This window comes from Zootoca vivipara, chromosome 5 (assembly GCF_963506605.1).
Source record: "Zootoca vivipara chromosome 5, rZooViv1.1, whole genome shotgun sequence".
Taxonomy (NCBI): domain Eukaryota; kingdom Metazoa; phylum Chordata; class Lepidosauria; order Squamata; family Lacertidae; genus Zootoca; species Zootoca vivipara.
Window position 1 is genome coordinate 34,559,688 of NC_083280.1, and position 17,452 is coordinate 34,577,139.

At 43.6% G+C, this 17,452-nt stretch overlaps 2 protein-coding genes across 2 annotated transcripts in view; one reads left to right on the top strand and one right to left on the bottom strand.

The window, feature by feature from the left end:
- LOC118093904 (vertebrate ancient opsin-like) overlaps positions 1 to 17,452 on the top strand; it is an 89,309-nt gene that overhangs the window by 54,992 nt on the left and 16,865 nt on the right. The gene's annotated exons all lie outside the window — the stretch shown is intronic.
- Positions 13,168 to 14,121, bottom strand: LOC132592115 (G-protein coupled receptor 35-like). Its single transcript, XM_060274208.1, has one exon. The coding sequence runs from the start codon at positions 14,119 to 14,121 to the stop codon at positions 13,168 to 13,170; it is 954 nt and encodes a 317-aa protein (XP_060130191.1).

The following is a 17,452-nucleotide window of genomic DNA, read 5'->3' on the forward strand; positions in this document are numbered from 1 at the left end:
TTCTAAATAAAGGTAACGGTAAAGGGACCCCTGACCATTAGGTCCAGTCGTGACCGACTCTGGGGTTGTGGCACTCATCTCGTGTTATTGGCCGAGGGAGCTGGCGTCCAGCTTCCGGGTCATGTGGCCAGCATGGCAAAGCCGCTTCTGGTGAACCAGAGCAGCACACGGAAACGCCGTATACCTTCCCACCTATTTATCTACTTGCACTTTGATGTGCTTTTGAACTGCTAGGTTGGCAGGAGCTGGGACCGAGCAACAGGAGCTCACCCCGTCGCAGGGATTCGAACCGCCAACCTCCTGATCGGCAAGCCCTAGGCTCTGAGGTTTAACCCACAGCGCCACCTGCATTTTCTAAATTGTTGTTGTTGTTTAGTCGTTTAGTCATGTCCGACTCTTCGTGACCCCATGGACCATAGCACGCCAAGCACTCCTGTCTTGCACTGCCTCCCGCAGTTTGGTCAGACTCATGTTGGTAGCTTCGAGAACACTGTCCAACCATCTCGTCCTCTGTCGTCCCCTTCTCCTTGTGCCCTCAAACTTTCCCAACATCAGGGTCTTTTCCAGGGAGTCTTCACTTCTCATGATGTGGCCAAAGTATTGAAGCCTCAGCTTCACGATCTGTCCTTCCAGTGAGCACTCAGGGCTGATTTCCTTCAGAATTGATAGGCTTGATCTTCTTGCAGTCCATGGGACTCTCAAGAGTCTCCTCCAGCACCACAATTCACAATTTTCTAAATAACCACTCCCAAATAAGAAATGGTGGCTGTGAAGGAGAGGCACTCACTGACACAGTCTGACCATTTAGCCCAGTATTTCAAACTATGAAAATCCAACATTACATAATGAAGTCCTGCTCCTTTGACAACCCACTTATCTTGTCGGCTGAGAACATCATGGCTCCGTCATGACAAGGAAATGGAACAGTGAGTAGTCAAGGAGGTATAGGAGCTCCAGGGAAATGCCAAGAATGTGGCTTTGAAATGTATGACAGACTTTGTACAAACATGAGCAGTAACTTTCTAACTAAAGAAGCAGACACTTTTGGAGTTCTTAAAAGAAAACAACTCAGTTGGTTGGCTAGACTTTCTTTCCCTTCATGTAAGTTTTAATGGGCAAAAAACAACAACATGAGAGTTACAGTTCAGACACTTTCATACAGCACTGAAGTAAAAGGGCGAGAATTATGTTTCTGGGAATCTTCCATTTTTCTTCAGTATAGACTTTCCTTGGATTGTATGCAGCAAAAACCACCAACTGCTCTGCTAGTTGCCATCATTTTATTTGGTCAAGATCATATTTGGCACTGACACTCTCAGAGCATCCAGCGTTTTTGTAAGTTGATCTCATGAGAAGCAGCACGCTGAGTGCAACATCAGCTTTCATGCCTCGTGGATATTTGGATGTTTTGAACATGGTGTGCTTCACCACATGCCACTCTGGGGGCTGAATAGTTTGGTTGATCAACAAGTTACTCTGTAAGTTCATATCGGACGTGGGTGGCACTGTAGTCTAAACCACTGAGCCTCTTGGGGTTGCCGATTATAAGATCGGCAGTTCGAATCCACGCGATGGGTGAGCTCCCATTGCTTTGTCCCAACTCCTGCCAATCTAACAGTTCAAAAGCATACCAGTGCAAGTAGATAAATAGGTACTGCTGTGATAGGAAGGTAAATTCCATTTCCGTGCGCTCTAGTTTCCATCACGGTGTCCCGTTGTGCCAGAAGCGGTTTAGTCATGCTGACAACATGACCCGGAATGCTGTCTGCAGACAAATGCCAGCTTCCTCGGCCTGAAAGCAGAGATGAAAGCCACACCCCATAGTTGAATTCAACTGGACGTAGCGGTCCAGGGGTCCTTTACCTTTTTACCTTTCTGCAAATTTGCAGGAAGCCATTCCAACAATGAAATTGCCAGAAGGAGCTCATGTTGCAGAGCATTCAGATTATTCAGATGACAACTACTTCGCAACATCAATAGTTCATCACTTCAGATGAAAGGAGGCAAAATCAGCCTCCAAAGCAGTATAAAATGGTCCCAAATGAACATTTATTTATTTAATTTATATCCCACTTTTTCTCCAAGGACTTCAAGGTGGCATACATTAAAACAGGACAGTGTGGCCACTGTAGACCTTCTTCTTTTAAGCTGAGAACTATCCCATTCTGCATCATTATTGGAATTCCTTTTGAGATGTTTGAAAGTTGATTTAAATGTGTGTTTATTTTTCCCCCCATCTCATATTCTTTGCCACCCTGGGGTCCTTTGGGAGGAAGAACAGGATAAAAATTTAATGAGCAAATAAATGTTGCTGCTTTGAATATTAGAAACAATGTCCAGTCTGAACATCTATGTTTAATATGATGTATTCACCTTCACCTTCTACTCACAAAACACAAAGATGAATTTTCAGCAATTTATATGGGAGATTCATGTAGAATCTGTATGTTTACAGATTATCTACAGATTCTCCTCAGCCTCTTTTTTTAAAAATAACCAGAACTTTTTCTGTTTTCCATTCTTATCTAGCCTCCTGAATTCTAGCTGATAAATAGAATGTGGACTTCTGGAGTGAGATATATCTGACTCAACATCCAGATTCTGCACCAGTTCTGTGCCAACTGATCTATAGTATAAGCCTAAGGACACAATATAGCCTTGTTCACTCACATGTAGTGCATTTCCATGTTGAACCAGGAGTAGCTAAAGAATCATGGCAGAAATATTCACAGATTAAGCTGTTTACAGTATTTTTGACAGCGAAAGATAGAAGAAAATATATATATTCACTATCATTTTGATTACTCAGTTGTGAACTGGTTTATTCAGAGTAACACTATCATTGTTTATCAACTGTCGTATCTCCACAGAATGCCCTGTTGAGGAACATAACATAATTGGGCGGTTTTCCTTTATGAAAAAGTCCCCTGACTTTTTGGCTTCCTGTCAAGATCTGTAAAGCACAAAACTTATGTACAGTATATGCAAGTTGTTTTTTTGATCATACCAACATCCATAAAGACATAATGAGCAGGTTAGGCTGTCAGTTGTATTAACAACAGTGCAGTTATCCTTTTGTAGCAATCGCAGGCTCTCCAGTCTAACAACAAGGCTTGAAGGTAATGTTGTAAAAACCGTGTTTGCTTCCTCCCAGAGTTTCAAATTAATCCACGAGCAAGGAAATATTCTGAGTTACTTTTAGCTGAACTTTCCATTTAATAAACACATATTCCAAATATATTCCAGTATAACACTTCCCCCACAAATGCATAATATGCACCACATCTATGTTGGCACTGAATATTTTAATATCTAGTAATGGTGCTGATTTGCTAATATTTGCTGGTGTTGCAAGGACTAATAGCAGAGAGCTGTGGGTACAGGCTAACCTTGGCTTCTCATGAGGTTTACATAGCAGAGATTTAATCATTACATTCTTGATCCAAAGAGGTAAAGGTAAAGGTAAAGGGACTCCTGACCATTAGGTCCAGTCGCGGACGACTCTGGGGTTGCAGCGCTCATCTTGCATTATTGGCCCAGGGAGCCGGCGTACAGCTTCCGGGTCATGTGGCCAGCATGACTAAGCCACTTCTGGCAAACCAGAGCAGCGCATGGAAACTCCATTTACGGTACCTTCCAGCCGGAGTGGTACCTATCTACTTGCACTTTGACGTGCTTTCGAACTGCTAGGTTGGCAGGAGCAGGAGCTCAACGGGAGCTCACTCCGTCGCAGGGATTCGAACTGCCGACCTTCTGATCGGCAAGCCCTAGGTTCTGTGGTTTAACCCACAGTGCCACCTGCATCGCTAAAGAGGTCATTAAAGGTAAAGGTAAAGGGGCCCCTTAAACATGTACAAATACTTCCATGTATAAATTGCTTTCTTGCAGTGGCTATTTTATTTTACTGCTGTTTCTCGTGCAACTTTGAACAATGACTGCAGATGGCTTTCTTCTTAAAGCACATTGGAGATAAATATACTGTTTAGTCTTCAGCATCCCTGAACTTCTCTGTGTTTTAGGAGATGTCGTCTAAATAATACAGTGCAGATACAAGCTAAACACCACATCTTATATTTGCCATACATTATTGTGAGGAAATAGAAAGCTATTGAAAGCAAAGGGTTGTTTCCACAGAGTTTCTAGGCATGAGGATGATGGATCATATTATTACAGGATGAAGCCACAAGCTGTACAACCCAATAAAAGACGGAACATCAACTGTTCCTTTCTCTTGTGTCCCTCAATTTCAAAGAAAATCCTTGTGATCCATCTTTGTTATTAGAGACCCAGCTCTTTTATCACCTTTGTCTTGTATGCCAGCTATGGCCAACTTCGGATCATGATAGTCAGTATAGCCCATGCATTAGTGACATTGAACTGGAGCTGCCCTTGGGTCAGAAGCTCCAGTTAATGCAGAATGCAGTATCTAGACTGATGATGGGGAGAGATGGCTGATAGCATGTGACACCTCTGCTGAAAGATCTGCACTGGGTGCCAATGTGATGCCCAGCCAGGGTCAAGGACAGGCTTCCTCAACCTCGGCCCTCCAGATGTTTTTGGCCTACAACTCCCATGATCCTAGCTAGCAGTACCAGTGGTCAAGGATGATGGGAATTGTAGTCTCAAAACACCTGGAGGGCCGAGGTTGAGGAAGCCTGATCAAGGGTATTGCATTAATATACAAACCCTGAACAACTTGGGTACAGGATATTCTAGGGCAGTGATGAATACTGGTTGTTGGGAATCACAAGTGGAGAGAGTGTTACTGTGCTTGTGTTCTGCATTTTGACCACAGTGGGAACACAGTGGGCTCTTCTTTGTTCTGTAATTTAAGTCACTTAATTCCAACTGCATGGTCTTTACATCTGAGAGCCAGTGTGGTGTAGTGGTTAAGAGCGGTAGACTCGTAATCTGGGGAACCGGGTTCGTGTCTCCGCTCCTCCACATGCAGCTGCTGGGTGACCTTGGGCTAGTCACACTTCTCTGAAGTCTCTCAGCCCCACCCACCTCACAGGGTGTCTGTTGTGGGGGAGGAGGGGAAAGGAGATTGTTAGCCGCTTTGAGACTCCTTCGGGTAGTGATAAAGCGGGATATCAAATACAAACTCTTCTTCTTCTTGAAAACAGAATAATTTTGATTCATATGACAAATGACAGCCATTGGCTGTAACAGGGAAAACAGGGAATTAGATTACCTGTCAGAAATGTAGCTTTTTGGTGAGAAGGGTTCACAGAAAATGGAGGAAAGTGGACTCTCCTTTTTTTGGATTCCACAAGGCAGAGCAATGTCATTGAAGATAGATGTTTTGATTGCTTCACGAGGAAGCTTTTTTAAAAGGGAAGTATCAATGGTATTTTGCAGGAAAATAGTTACTCTCAATCCATTTATCTGTGACCCAAGTAACTGGTCAGTGCTTATTGTGTCATTTATCTGCTCTGGGAGCTCTTAAAATAATAACAATAATATTCAACAGTAGGTGCCTTTCCATTATCAGCCATATCCATTTATCTCCCCAAGTGAAAACTCTAAGCCATATAGGGTAAGGAATGTTTTTGTTCAAGGTTAGCACTACCTCAGTCTTGTTTCAATGTTACCTTGAGAGATGCATACTGTATACCCATTTGAAAAAAGATACAGCAAACCAGACTGGTAAGACTATTTCCAAAGAAAGGAAAGCAACTTCACTGTTTTTTATTTCTTACTCGGGAATTCAGGAATTGATTTCGGAAGCAATCAAAATGTACTGTGTCTGATGCACTGTTCTACAGTTCTACATAGCAGTTCTTACATTTGCCACTTTTATTATTAAAATAAGGATAAACAATAAAAAATGAAAAGAAGTAATAGAACACAGTCAAAGAAGAAAATTAACAACTAATGTCATAACTATATAAGGGCTACCTGTGATCATTAAATTCTTCCTCAATATGGTATTTATAATATTCCTAAGACTGTTTTTTACCATCATTTATAATCAGCAAATGTAATTATATCAGTAGATAATCCAATTAAATTCCAAACACCCCATATTCTATGTAACTGCCGATTTAATCCAGTGAATACATAAATTAAACAATATAATTCATGACAAGCCCAAGGTCCTCTTATGAACAATGCCCATTTCAACTAACCACATTACTTTGTGAAACAGAAGTATAATTTGTTGAAACCAAAATGTTGCTATCAGATGCTTAGGACACAGACATTTATTATTTTTTTGCCTTTTGCCAGTGCATACATATTTATTGCTTCAGCTGCATGTAAAATAATTAATTCCAGTGGGACTTGTTTATTTTATCTTACTCCCAAATACCAGGGATTGATCTGGACTTGTTCCTCTGGATGTGTGTAAGCCTTTGTGTAAGCCTAAAGCAGGCTTAGCACTCAAATGCAGGGGGCCTGGCACTTACATAGAGTTTGGTTCCGGTCTGCATACAAAGGCAAAATCGCACAAAATCAGGAACCCCCGGAACCACAGAGGGCTGCAAGGCAGAGGGCTGCTTGCTGGACTCTGGGAAGGTTGTGGGACGGCCCATGACTTCCTAAAAGGAAGGAAGTAGGGAAGGAAAACCTGCAGTGTGAGCAGGTGCGGAAAATAAATAAATAAATTGAGAGTGGGGAATGATAGACTCCCTCCGCTCTCTGTTCATTCATTCATTCATTCATTCATTCCCCAACTGAGTAAAGTTGCAATTGCACACACCCCAATATTTCTCTAATGAAAACAGGGAAATAATAATAATAATAATAATAATAATAATAATAATAATAATTCTTTATACCCCATCCATCTGACTGAGTTGCCCCAGCCATTCTGGGTGGCTTCCAACATACAGTGGAACCTCGGTTTACGAACACCTCGGTTTACGAATTTTCGGTTTACAAACGATTGTAAACCGGAACTAAGTAAACCGAGGTTTCCGATGCCTTCTGGAGGCCGGGCCTTCGCTCCGGGCCTTCGTGGAGCCATGGGAGCACTTCCATGGCCGCAGCCCAGTCACGGAAGCACTCCCATGGCTCCGCGAAGGCATCAGAGCGAAGGTCCAGCCTCCGCGGAGGCACCGGAGCCGGGCCTTCACTCTGATGCCTTTGCGGAGCCATGGGAGCGCTTCCGCAACTGGGCTGCAGCCACGGAAGCCTTCCTATGGCTCCGCGAAGGCATTGGAGCGAAGGCCCGGCTCCGGTGGCGCCCACGTTGGTGACGCTGGGATTGGGGCCAGGCTGCCGGGAGAGAGAAAAGACGGACGCGGTCAGGAGCCCCGGAGGCAGCGGAACCCCCCAACCCCTCGTCCCTTCGCTTCTCCGCCGCTCTCGCCATTGCAAAGGGCGGCTCTGTCGGCTTCTCACAAACTCCCTTAGCCGGCAAGTGTCGCCTCCGTCGTCGTGGCGGCTTCTCCCTCCTCCTCCTCAGGCGACGAGAGAGGGAGCCTCACTGCCAGCGCCTGAGGACGAACTCCTAGCATGCGCCTGCCCTGCACGGCGCCTGGCTCAAACCCCTTCCTTTTCCCCACGAGCGGGGACAGCGCTACCTCCCCGCTGAGCAGGCTCGGGGTTTCCTGCCTTCCTCCACCGCCCCGAGAGACAGGCGCTGCTTCGGCCACCCCTCCGCTGTGCGCAGAGGGGCCGACACCGTCGACGTGACCATGGCACTGCCGAGACCCAGGTCCGGGTGGAGGAAGGCCACCGACGGGCCCCGCACCTGAGCACCGTCATCTCAGAGCGACGGTTGAGGGTCGCCACCCCTCCACCGTGCGCAGAGGGGCCGGCACCGGCGGCGCGGCCATGGCGGGAGGCGAGGGCGCTCAGGTGCGGGGCCCGTCGGTGGCCTTCCTCCACCCGGACCTGGGTCTCGGCAGAATCCTATGATTCTGTTCTAAAACTCTATAGTAAAGTGTCACTGGACGTCTAGAGCTAGATTTCTCTCTAGTGCAATTGTATAGCTGGAGCCATACATTGTAAGGTTCTAGCTAGTCAAGGCCTGGCAGTTTCACCTATGTGGGCTGCATTGTGATGTGCTGCTAATTGCATTGTATTTTTAAATATGACGCCCTCTCCAAATTATAAGAAATAGGCAAGCTGGGTCTCTTTGGCTTTTCTTTCTAAGCAGCAGGGACACTCATTTGTGCAAATTCATTAACAACAGTACAGTCATACCTTGGAAGTCGAACGGAATCCATTCCGGAAGTTCATTCGACTTCCAAAACGTCCAGTAACCAAAGCATGGCTTCGGATTGGCTGCAGGAAGTTCCTGCAGCCAATTGGAAGCCACGGAAGCCCCGTCGGACATTTGGCTTCCAAAAATAGTTTGCAAACCGGAACAGTCACTTCTGGGTTTGCGGCGTTCGGGATCCAAAACGTTTGAGAACTGAGCTGTTTGAAAACCAAGGTACGACTGTATATGGAAAATGCAAGCCAGTCAAATTCTTAGTCATGCCCTTTTGTTTAAAATCTAGAAGGACTCCCACCAGTCCCAAGCCTCATTTGTGTGTGTGTGTGTGTGTGCTTTTGCAGAATGTGACACTCTGTTCCCATCGTTGCATCTTTATCAAATGTTTGCACTGGCTCTCTCTTGTCTTCTGTTTGCAGTCCACTCCCCCCCCCCCCCGGCCCTGAGCTATAACATTCCAAATGGCTTCAGCGCTACATCCATTTAGACTATATACTTTAGGGACTTCATCCACACTTACGTTTCTTCTTCATTCTTCAGATCAACCAAACAGGGATGCTTGCCTACAGCAATAGCCTACCAAATTAAACACAATGAAAGGAAAGTGTTCCCAATGGCTGTATCACAACCCTGGAACTCATCTTGCTAAAGCTCCACCACCACTTCTGGAGAAAAGTCCCATTATATCTCGAGAAAGCCACCATTAAAATGCAGTGGGAGTTATTTGTTGTGATGAACTTGTCCTGTTGATTTCAACAGGACTTAATCTGGGATACCATAATAAATTGTCATACAATAGAAGAACAAAATTTGGTTATGATATCTTGTGATGTGTCCAAATGCATAACAGACTTCCCAAAATATATACTAGACAAACTTAAGCATGCATACCTGCCAAGTTCCTCTCTGAAAAATAAGGGATCGGACCGAAAGTAGCATACCGGAAGTAGCGCTGCCGCCATTTTGGAACTGGGCGGAGCATGCTCAGAAGTGACTTTTGATGCTGCTGTGCCCAGTTCCAAAATGGCCGCCGCACCAGAAGTTGCACTGCAGCCATTTTGGAACTGGGCAGAGCAGCATCAAAAGTTGCTTCTGAGCATGCTCCGCCCAGTTCCAAAATGGCCGTCGCGCCAGAATAAACCGGGGGAAAACAAAAAAATCCGTTTTTTCGGCTGGAGACAGCCGGAAAAACGGGGGTTTCCCGGGGAAGACGGGAGACTTGGCAGCTATGGGCATGTTCATGAATTTTCATTAACCTTATCTGAGTAAAACCTAGATGAATAGCACCCATAAATTCCAGTCAATAGCCATATAATCCCTTTGCTTTATTGTAATAGTTTGCACTTTATATTCATGTAGGAATTATCTGTGGGTTGTTGTTTTTTAAATGGGATTCAAGCACAATCTCTGGATAGAGGCCAATCACTTATTTCGAAGTAACTTTATAGTTTTCATTGTCCTACGAGCAACAGGACTTCTCTGTCCTTGTTTTAGCTCAGTGTCCCCTAGAGAAGCATATACAGGTGTCTTTTTCTTGACAGAAGAATTTCACTGCAACAGTTTTGAAAAACGTCTGCTGTACGCAACAGTAGGCTTACCTTCCCTCCCCATCCTCCTCCGAAGTAGAAAAATATGCATACTTCCAGCTGATTAAAATATACTGTTATAATACAGGCATCTGCCCTGGCATCTGTTGCTAACTCCATCCTCCATTTTATCTGATGCTAATTCACAGTGAAGAATTTTGTGACTGACAAGTACAATTTAATTGTGAACCCTTTACATTTAGACAGATGCCATGGGAACATACACATCAGCTAGTTTATCAACACTTTTTAGATCATTTTAGATACTTTCCTAGCTTTTCTGGGCAAGATCTATCTATCATCTATTTATCATTTGCGTGTGCAGACCCAGAGATCTCAAAGCTCAACAACTTCAATCTCAAAAAAATGTAAACAACATTAGGGTAAAATTGCAAAAAAAAAAGCTCAACAACATTGGTCATCCCTTTGGTTGGCCCTCACGGCCCTTCACTTCATCAAATCTGACCCTCTTTGAAAAAAGTTTAGACACCCCTGCCTTATGTACTCCAATGCCCATGGCTTCTCCCTGGTGCTGACTTCCAGTGACTTCTCACATCACTAGAAGGTTACATGAGCCACAATTACAACTTCTCCTCTTTTTCGTAAATCTGTGTTGTGCCAGTGAGGAGTGGAGGAACCTGTTCAAAGTCAACATCGCTTAAGGAAAATGTTTGGGAATGGAACCAGAACCCAAAACTATTGGTCTACCTGGGGGAGACCTTAAATTCTTATGAATCTTAGGTAAACAGTAGAAACTAGTAGCACCTTAGAGACCAACTAAGTTTGTCATAGGTATGAGCTTTTGTGTGCATGCACACTTCTTCAGATACACTGAAACAGAAGTCACCAGACCCTTATGTAGGTGACTGCTGTTTCAGTGTATCTGAAGAAGTGTGCATGCTCATACCTATGACAAACTTAGTTGGTCTCTAAGGTGCTACTGGAAGGACTTTTTTTATTTTGTTTTGACTGCGTCAGACCAACATGGCTACCTACCTGTAACTAGGTATGTGGGGATAAGGTGGCAGAAGAAATTCAAATGTGTGTTTATCAATGAAACCCATGGTGTATGCATGGTGCAACACAGTTTTTAAAAGGGTGGTTATAGAGTCGGTAGGATCTTTAGTAATTTTAACATAAAATCGAGAATCAGAAAGTTGGCGAGTAACCTAATCCATATAATTCTGTCTATTCATTACGACAATCTCCCCTCCTTTATCAGCAGGTTTAATGATGAGGTTAGTATCATTAGATAAATTTTTAAGGCAGATGCATTGGGAAAATGTTTGGGAACTATGATAGAAGCAGGCGCGTAGCAAGGGAGGGGCATAGGGGGCGGGCCGCCCCAGCTCCAGTCTGGCGGGCGCAGCTCGGGCGCAGCCGCTGGCCCCTGGCCCGCCCCTCACCTCCTCCAGGCGAGCACACCGCTGCCCTTGCCGCCGCCGCCCTTGCCGCCACTGCCCGAGCGCACCGTCACCTTCACCACCACCACCCAGGCATCGCTGTGGACGGACTGGGCATGTGTGGACATGTGCAATCCGTCCTGGCGTGTGCGTCGTGATGTCATGATGCATGCATCAGGCCGTGTCGTGACATCACGACCCACGCACCAGGACCGACTGCCTATGTGCCACCCTGGGCAGCCAAGCGGCACCGTTCGCCACTGGAGAGAAGCCCTTATAGTTTCCTGTTTGTTTGTATGAATGAATGAACTTCCTTTCTTATGCTGTATTGTAGCCTTATTTGCTAACAAGGGTCCTTAAGTTGCGCCCAGGCAGGGATAGAGACAGTCAATAACGACTCTGAGGGTTGGATTCAGAGAAAGAATTTAATTTTTAAATTTAAGAGACTTTTGGTGATCAGCTTCACGACAAGAGTAAAGAAACACAAATTTGCAACGATTCTTATACACTTCTTGGGCTCCTTCCCACCCTCCTCAGACATCCACTCTGTAAGTGTGCGCACGCAAGAGGGTCATAGGTTACAAGTACATATATGGATCTTCCTGTGTCCGGTTCTTCTTGTAAACACATGCTGACTCAGCAATGCCTTCAATAAGAGTAGTTTATGCATCAAGCTGACAATGCCTCATCCGCTGATAAGCCTCTCTGCCTCTCATTCTGTGTTCCAGACAAGGTCAGCTCATTCGGCCTTGATAGCAAGCTGTCTCACTGTTACATTACACTTTGGCACACAGAGAGGCGAAGAGGAAAGCATTTTAAGAAGAAGAGCATCCACGGAATATTGGGGGGGGGGGCTAAGCCATACACTCAGAATTATATAATGCAGGCAATGCAAACGATAGGATCAAATTTAGCTCAATGACACAATTGGCAAATCTCTCCCTTCAGTATATATACCATGGTGTGATGTGCTCTGCATCTCCTTATGGAATTTGAATTTTATAGTCCACATGCAGCATGATCCAAAAGGATGTAACACAATAGCAGCTAGACCTGAGGCATGCTCCATTTGTGCACCCTGTGGGCTCTGGTGTGCCTTCATTTCACACTAAGGAGAACGATGAAGTCTAGTGTATTAAAATGTCACCACTACCAGCAGGCCTGTCAGGGGAAATATAGAAATATGAGTGACTCACATTAACAATGCTTCTAGCAAATTAGTAGCACGCACACACACGCGCGCGCGCACACACACACACACACACACACACACACATATATATATATACGGTATATATATTTGGTGCTTACAGGTTCTCCCTGTAGCTCTGGGCAATCTCTTTGACACAATCAGCAAAGCTGTCAGGAGACGTCCTCGGCGATTGATGCTATTATCCGCTGACAAGCACATAAACAAAACTCAAAACAGTGGGAAAGTCCTAATTAAAACCACCACCATTCAAGTAAGACTAAGGACATCATTCATTTATATCAGGGATGAAACAGTGCAGTAAATACCACCACCTTAAGAACATGTTTTGTCAAAAATGTTTGGAAATAAAGCCAGTATTTTTTTAAAAAATAATAATATTAACTTATTTATTTAAACAAATTTACAAAGCATTGTAGTTTGTATCAGCTTCAAACTAAAATCACTGGGAAAGTACAAAGGCAGGTTTTCAATATACAAAATAGCATCTTGGATATACAATAGGGACATATTTCAATGAAAGGCATTAAATAAGAGCATAATCTGATGTTTCAACAGGAGACCTTAAACCAACACACTGATCGGTGACAATTCAGGGCACCAAGATCAGATAAAAATGTATATATTAAAATAAACACAATACCTGGTTTCTATACTGTCTTTGCTTTGTCTGCTGAGCTTTATCTGACATAATGTTCTAAATATGTTCTAGACATAATGTTCTAAATATGAGGTTTTGATTGGCTGGACACAGCACTCCAAAGTACATGCCTCTTAAAATGGCCTTGTAATTTCAGGTGTTTAACTTTGTAATGGTGCCATTTCAGGTGCTTTACTTTGCAGCTGTAAATCTTGAGTTAATTTGCACCTGGACTGCATGATGTTAAAGGGAGGCAAGAGAGTGGCAGCTTCCTGGAATTCCTTAGTAACCATATAATAGCACACGGCATCCAAGCAGCAATTTAGATTGGCTATGCATGAAGTTGTATGCATGACATTCTGCAACTCGCATTCCGTTCCTCTGACGGCCTTCATGACATAACTAAGCAGAAAGCTTACATGGAAAGGCAGGAAGCATATAATGAAGGTGACCAAGTTCACTGAGACCACCCAGATGGTTTTCTGGGTTAGCTTTTCTTCATGAGGACTAGCATTACGTTTCTTCCTGAGGCATCGAATGACTTGTATGGAACAATACAACAATATGAGCAGTGGCATGAAAAAGAAAACAATAGGTTTGATCAGGGCATGAGGCACATTTGGATCAGAATGTGAATAAAAACAAACATTTCCTTCTTTAATTTTGAATGACTGGATGCGTGTGATCATATAAACTAAACAGCAGAGCCCAACAAATAAGCAGAAAAGAGCTGCCTTCCGTGGAGACCTGATTACTTTGGCTTTCAGAGGATGTTTGATTGCAATGTACCGGTCTAGCGCTATTAGCGTGATGACGCCCATGCTCATTGGCATGTTCATGCAACTGATTCCGAACACGGCAAAGCAAAAAGCATCAATGGGCCATTCATGGTAGTGAAAGAACATGATGAATGGTAAGGTAAGGAGCAGTGTGTAGTCTGCCAGGACTAAGCTGATCATGTAAACTCTGGTCTCTGTCCATTTGCCGAGTTTCAAGCAGAACACCCACAAGGCAACTGTATTAAATATGACTCCGAAGAGAGTGACCGGGCTGTAGAGAATATATTCAAAAGTGACTACGTTCTTATCCATCTTGATTTCACTGCAGTTTGCCATTATGACAAGTTTCTGTAAAGAGATTTTTTAGAAACAAAATAATAGGTAGCAAAAAGGGAACACAGAGATCATTAAAGCTTGATTGATTGTTTTAACAACAGCACCTGGTTCAACTTCACTGCTTCCTAACCTCCCTGACTCAGAGTAGGACAATACTAGACGCCAAAAAAAGTATTGTTTCCCGGACATATGGGGCACAATCATGGGTGTAGCCGGGGGGTGGGGGGGTGGCAGGGAGGGGCAGCTGCCTCCAATCAATAAAATTTAATAAAAATACATAGCAAACTAAGGTTCTGCCCCCCTAAAAAAACTGGCCTGCCCCTCAACTAAAATCCTGGCTTTGTCCATGGGCACAATCATTCCCGATGCAAGTGTATATATCAGTTTCAAACCAATGTATCTATGCCATCTTTTAAAACATGGGTACATATTGGTTTGAAACCTTCATATGTGCCCATTCTGTCTAGTTTCCTGATGTGCTTCTTTAGAGCCTATTTTCAGATCTATATATCATGACTGACTTCCCTGTAGTATTAATATATATAGTACCAATATCTTAACCTAGCAGCATAACGCTTATGGGTTGAGCTGCATGGATGTGCTGTCATGTAAATGCCTGCAAGAATATTCTTAAAATCCCATCTGTTGCTGACTAAATAATACATGGAGGATGCGTACAAATAGAAAAATATAATAAATAATAATAACAAAATTAATGAACTTAACAAAATAGCAACCCAAAAATAAACTAAGCTCTGCTTCTGCACCACATCCACAGCAAAGCCCTATCATAGCACTATCATAGCCCTATCATAGTCAGGGCTTCCGAAAAAGGATCCTGGGAGCTGTGATATGTTAAGGGGGCTGGGCATTATTAGAAGAACCCTGTTCACTATATACAGATCTACAATTCCCAGGGTGGTTTAACAATAGGGCTGCCATACGTCTGAGTTTCCCCAGGATTTCAAAGGGGGAATTGATGTCCAGGGCAGAGGTGGTGCTTTGTCCTGGATCTTAGGCAAGCCAACTGAAAAATTGTGGGGTTTTTTTTGCATTTTTATAAAAAAAAACTCAACAACTTCCAGGGTGCCCTGTTTTTTTAACTTTTTGAAATTCGCCTATTTAACAATCAATGCCTCTTCCCAAGGAGCTCAGGGGATTGTAGCTCTATAAGGGGAAATAGGTGTCTCCCAGCAACTCTTAAGCACCCGTAGCAAACAGATTCCCAATTATTCCGTTATGTGAGAAATATAGTTTGTAAATCTGCTGAGCCTCCAATGGAACAAAATGTAAACAAAGAAACAAAGAAATGATTACCTGCCTTATCTGACTCCAGGTGCCCACAAGGAAGTGTTCAGTGTAACATCACCTTGATCATCTGGTTGCCATAGGAAGCATTTCATCTGAGAGCTGGTAGCAACACTTGTTCCATTGGGCGCAGCCTCCTTTTCAGGAGGCTAGTTCAACAGGAGCTCTGCAAGCAAGTGCCATAGCATTAGTACTATCTGAAGTATAACTGTGCAGCATCCGTGCGAAGAGGAAACCCAGCCCTTCCTCACAAAGTGATAAGCTTCAGAAACTCAAACATATCTTGCCAGATTCTCTTCTGGTTCCTCGTGCCCTTCTCATGTCACATGTAATAGTTTTGTTGTTGTACCTACCCCCATTTCCCTCCCTCAGTAATTAATCTATATTTAATCATCGCATTAAAAATACGCACGTAAGTCGTATTTTTCCAAACAGTTTCTGTGGATGCTAACATTCTGGCCTAAAGCATTAGGACTTTGCTAGAGTTGGGCCACTGTCACACATGGAGGTTAAAATGGATCAGTTCAACCAGACTGCGATGTGAATACAGCCCAACGTTGGTCAAAATGCTGACTTTTTCCCACTCTCTTCTACCTTCTTGCCCTCACTTACAGCAATCAGACATGCCATATAAGTAACAAGAGGAAGTCTCAAAGTCATGTTCTTCATCCAAGTTGCTGAATTGACTGCCGAACTGAATTGAGTGCCCCATTTTGAATAATGAGTGCTGTGATGACCAGGACCTGATTTGTGTCAGGGATCAGCCTTGGGGTTTATGTTCAGTACCGAGTAAATACACAAAAGACCAGGGCCTCTGATCTGGCAGTAGGCAATGGAGAAGGCCAATGTCTGAGACTCTAGAGCACCACAGTCTAGGCTGGATGGTGGGAAAAGCCTGATCTCATATAGGCAGCTTCCAATAACTTCATAGGAAAAAAATAGAGTCACAAACTATCACAGCCCTTATTGGTACTTCTAGTACTGTATAAAATTAAACTGGTTTCCTGCTTTCATTTTCAACAGAAGGTTTGTAGGCTTTTCAACATAGAAATGTCAAGGGTTAGGGCAGGGGCAGCCAACATGGTGCTCTTCTGATGCTGTTTGACTACAAATCCTATCATCCCTGAGCATTGGCCATGCAGGCTGATACTGATGGTCACTGGATTCCATTGTTACATTAGCTATTTCTGGGATAGGGTGTCCCCAGTCTGTAATAATAATGAATGTAGCCGATGGGGTAGTTATATATCAGGATAGCACTAAATGTGTCTGATGAAGTGGTTTGTAGTCCATGAAAGTTTATGCCATAATAAATGTGTTGGTCCTTCAGGGGCCCCAAGGCTCCTTGTTTTAACCTTAGTGTGTAAATGACAAGATGTAGTTACACATGGAAACAGCCTTAAACCAGGTCAGACTATTTGTCCATCTGGCTCACTATCATCTACTCTGACCAGCAGCAGCTCTTCAGCATGTAGGACTAAGAGGTCTTCCTCATCATCTCCAGCCTTAATTGACCCTAGAACTATTTACATTCCAAGCCTGTGCTCCTCTACTGAGTTATATCCTTGCCCTTTGTAAGCACTTGAAATGTAATAATGAGACACATGGAATTAAGTAGGTTATCACACTGGAAAGCTACCACCTAGGAATGATTTCTACAGAAATATGGAAAGATTAGACTCATTGAATTACTTCTGCTTCTACTCATTTGAATAGTCTTATAGAATGCAGGTAATTATTGCATTTACTAACCTTGTGTACAAGTATGACTATTTGAAGGTTGTACGCAGTGCTTATTTCAGGAAAGGGCAAACACCAATACCAGTGCCTTTCTAAAAATAAGCTAGAAAAATCTGTCTCTTTATCTCTGTGATGTAGAACTGTTGCATCCTGACCTGTGGGATGTGTGGTATTAAACAGTTCAGACACTTGCGTGCTAAAGGGCTAGACTGTGGCTTTCTTAAAAACCAAAAGGAAGACACATGCAAAGTTTCTCTTCTCTAAGAGATGTCGGAAATGCTAG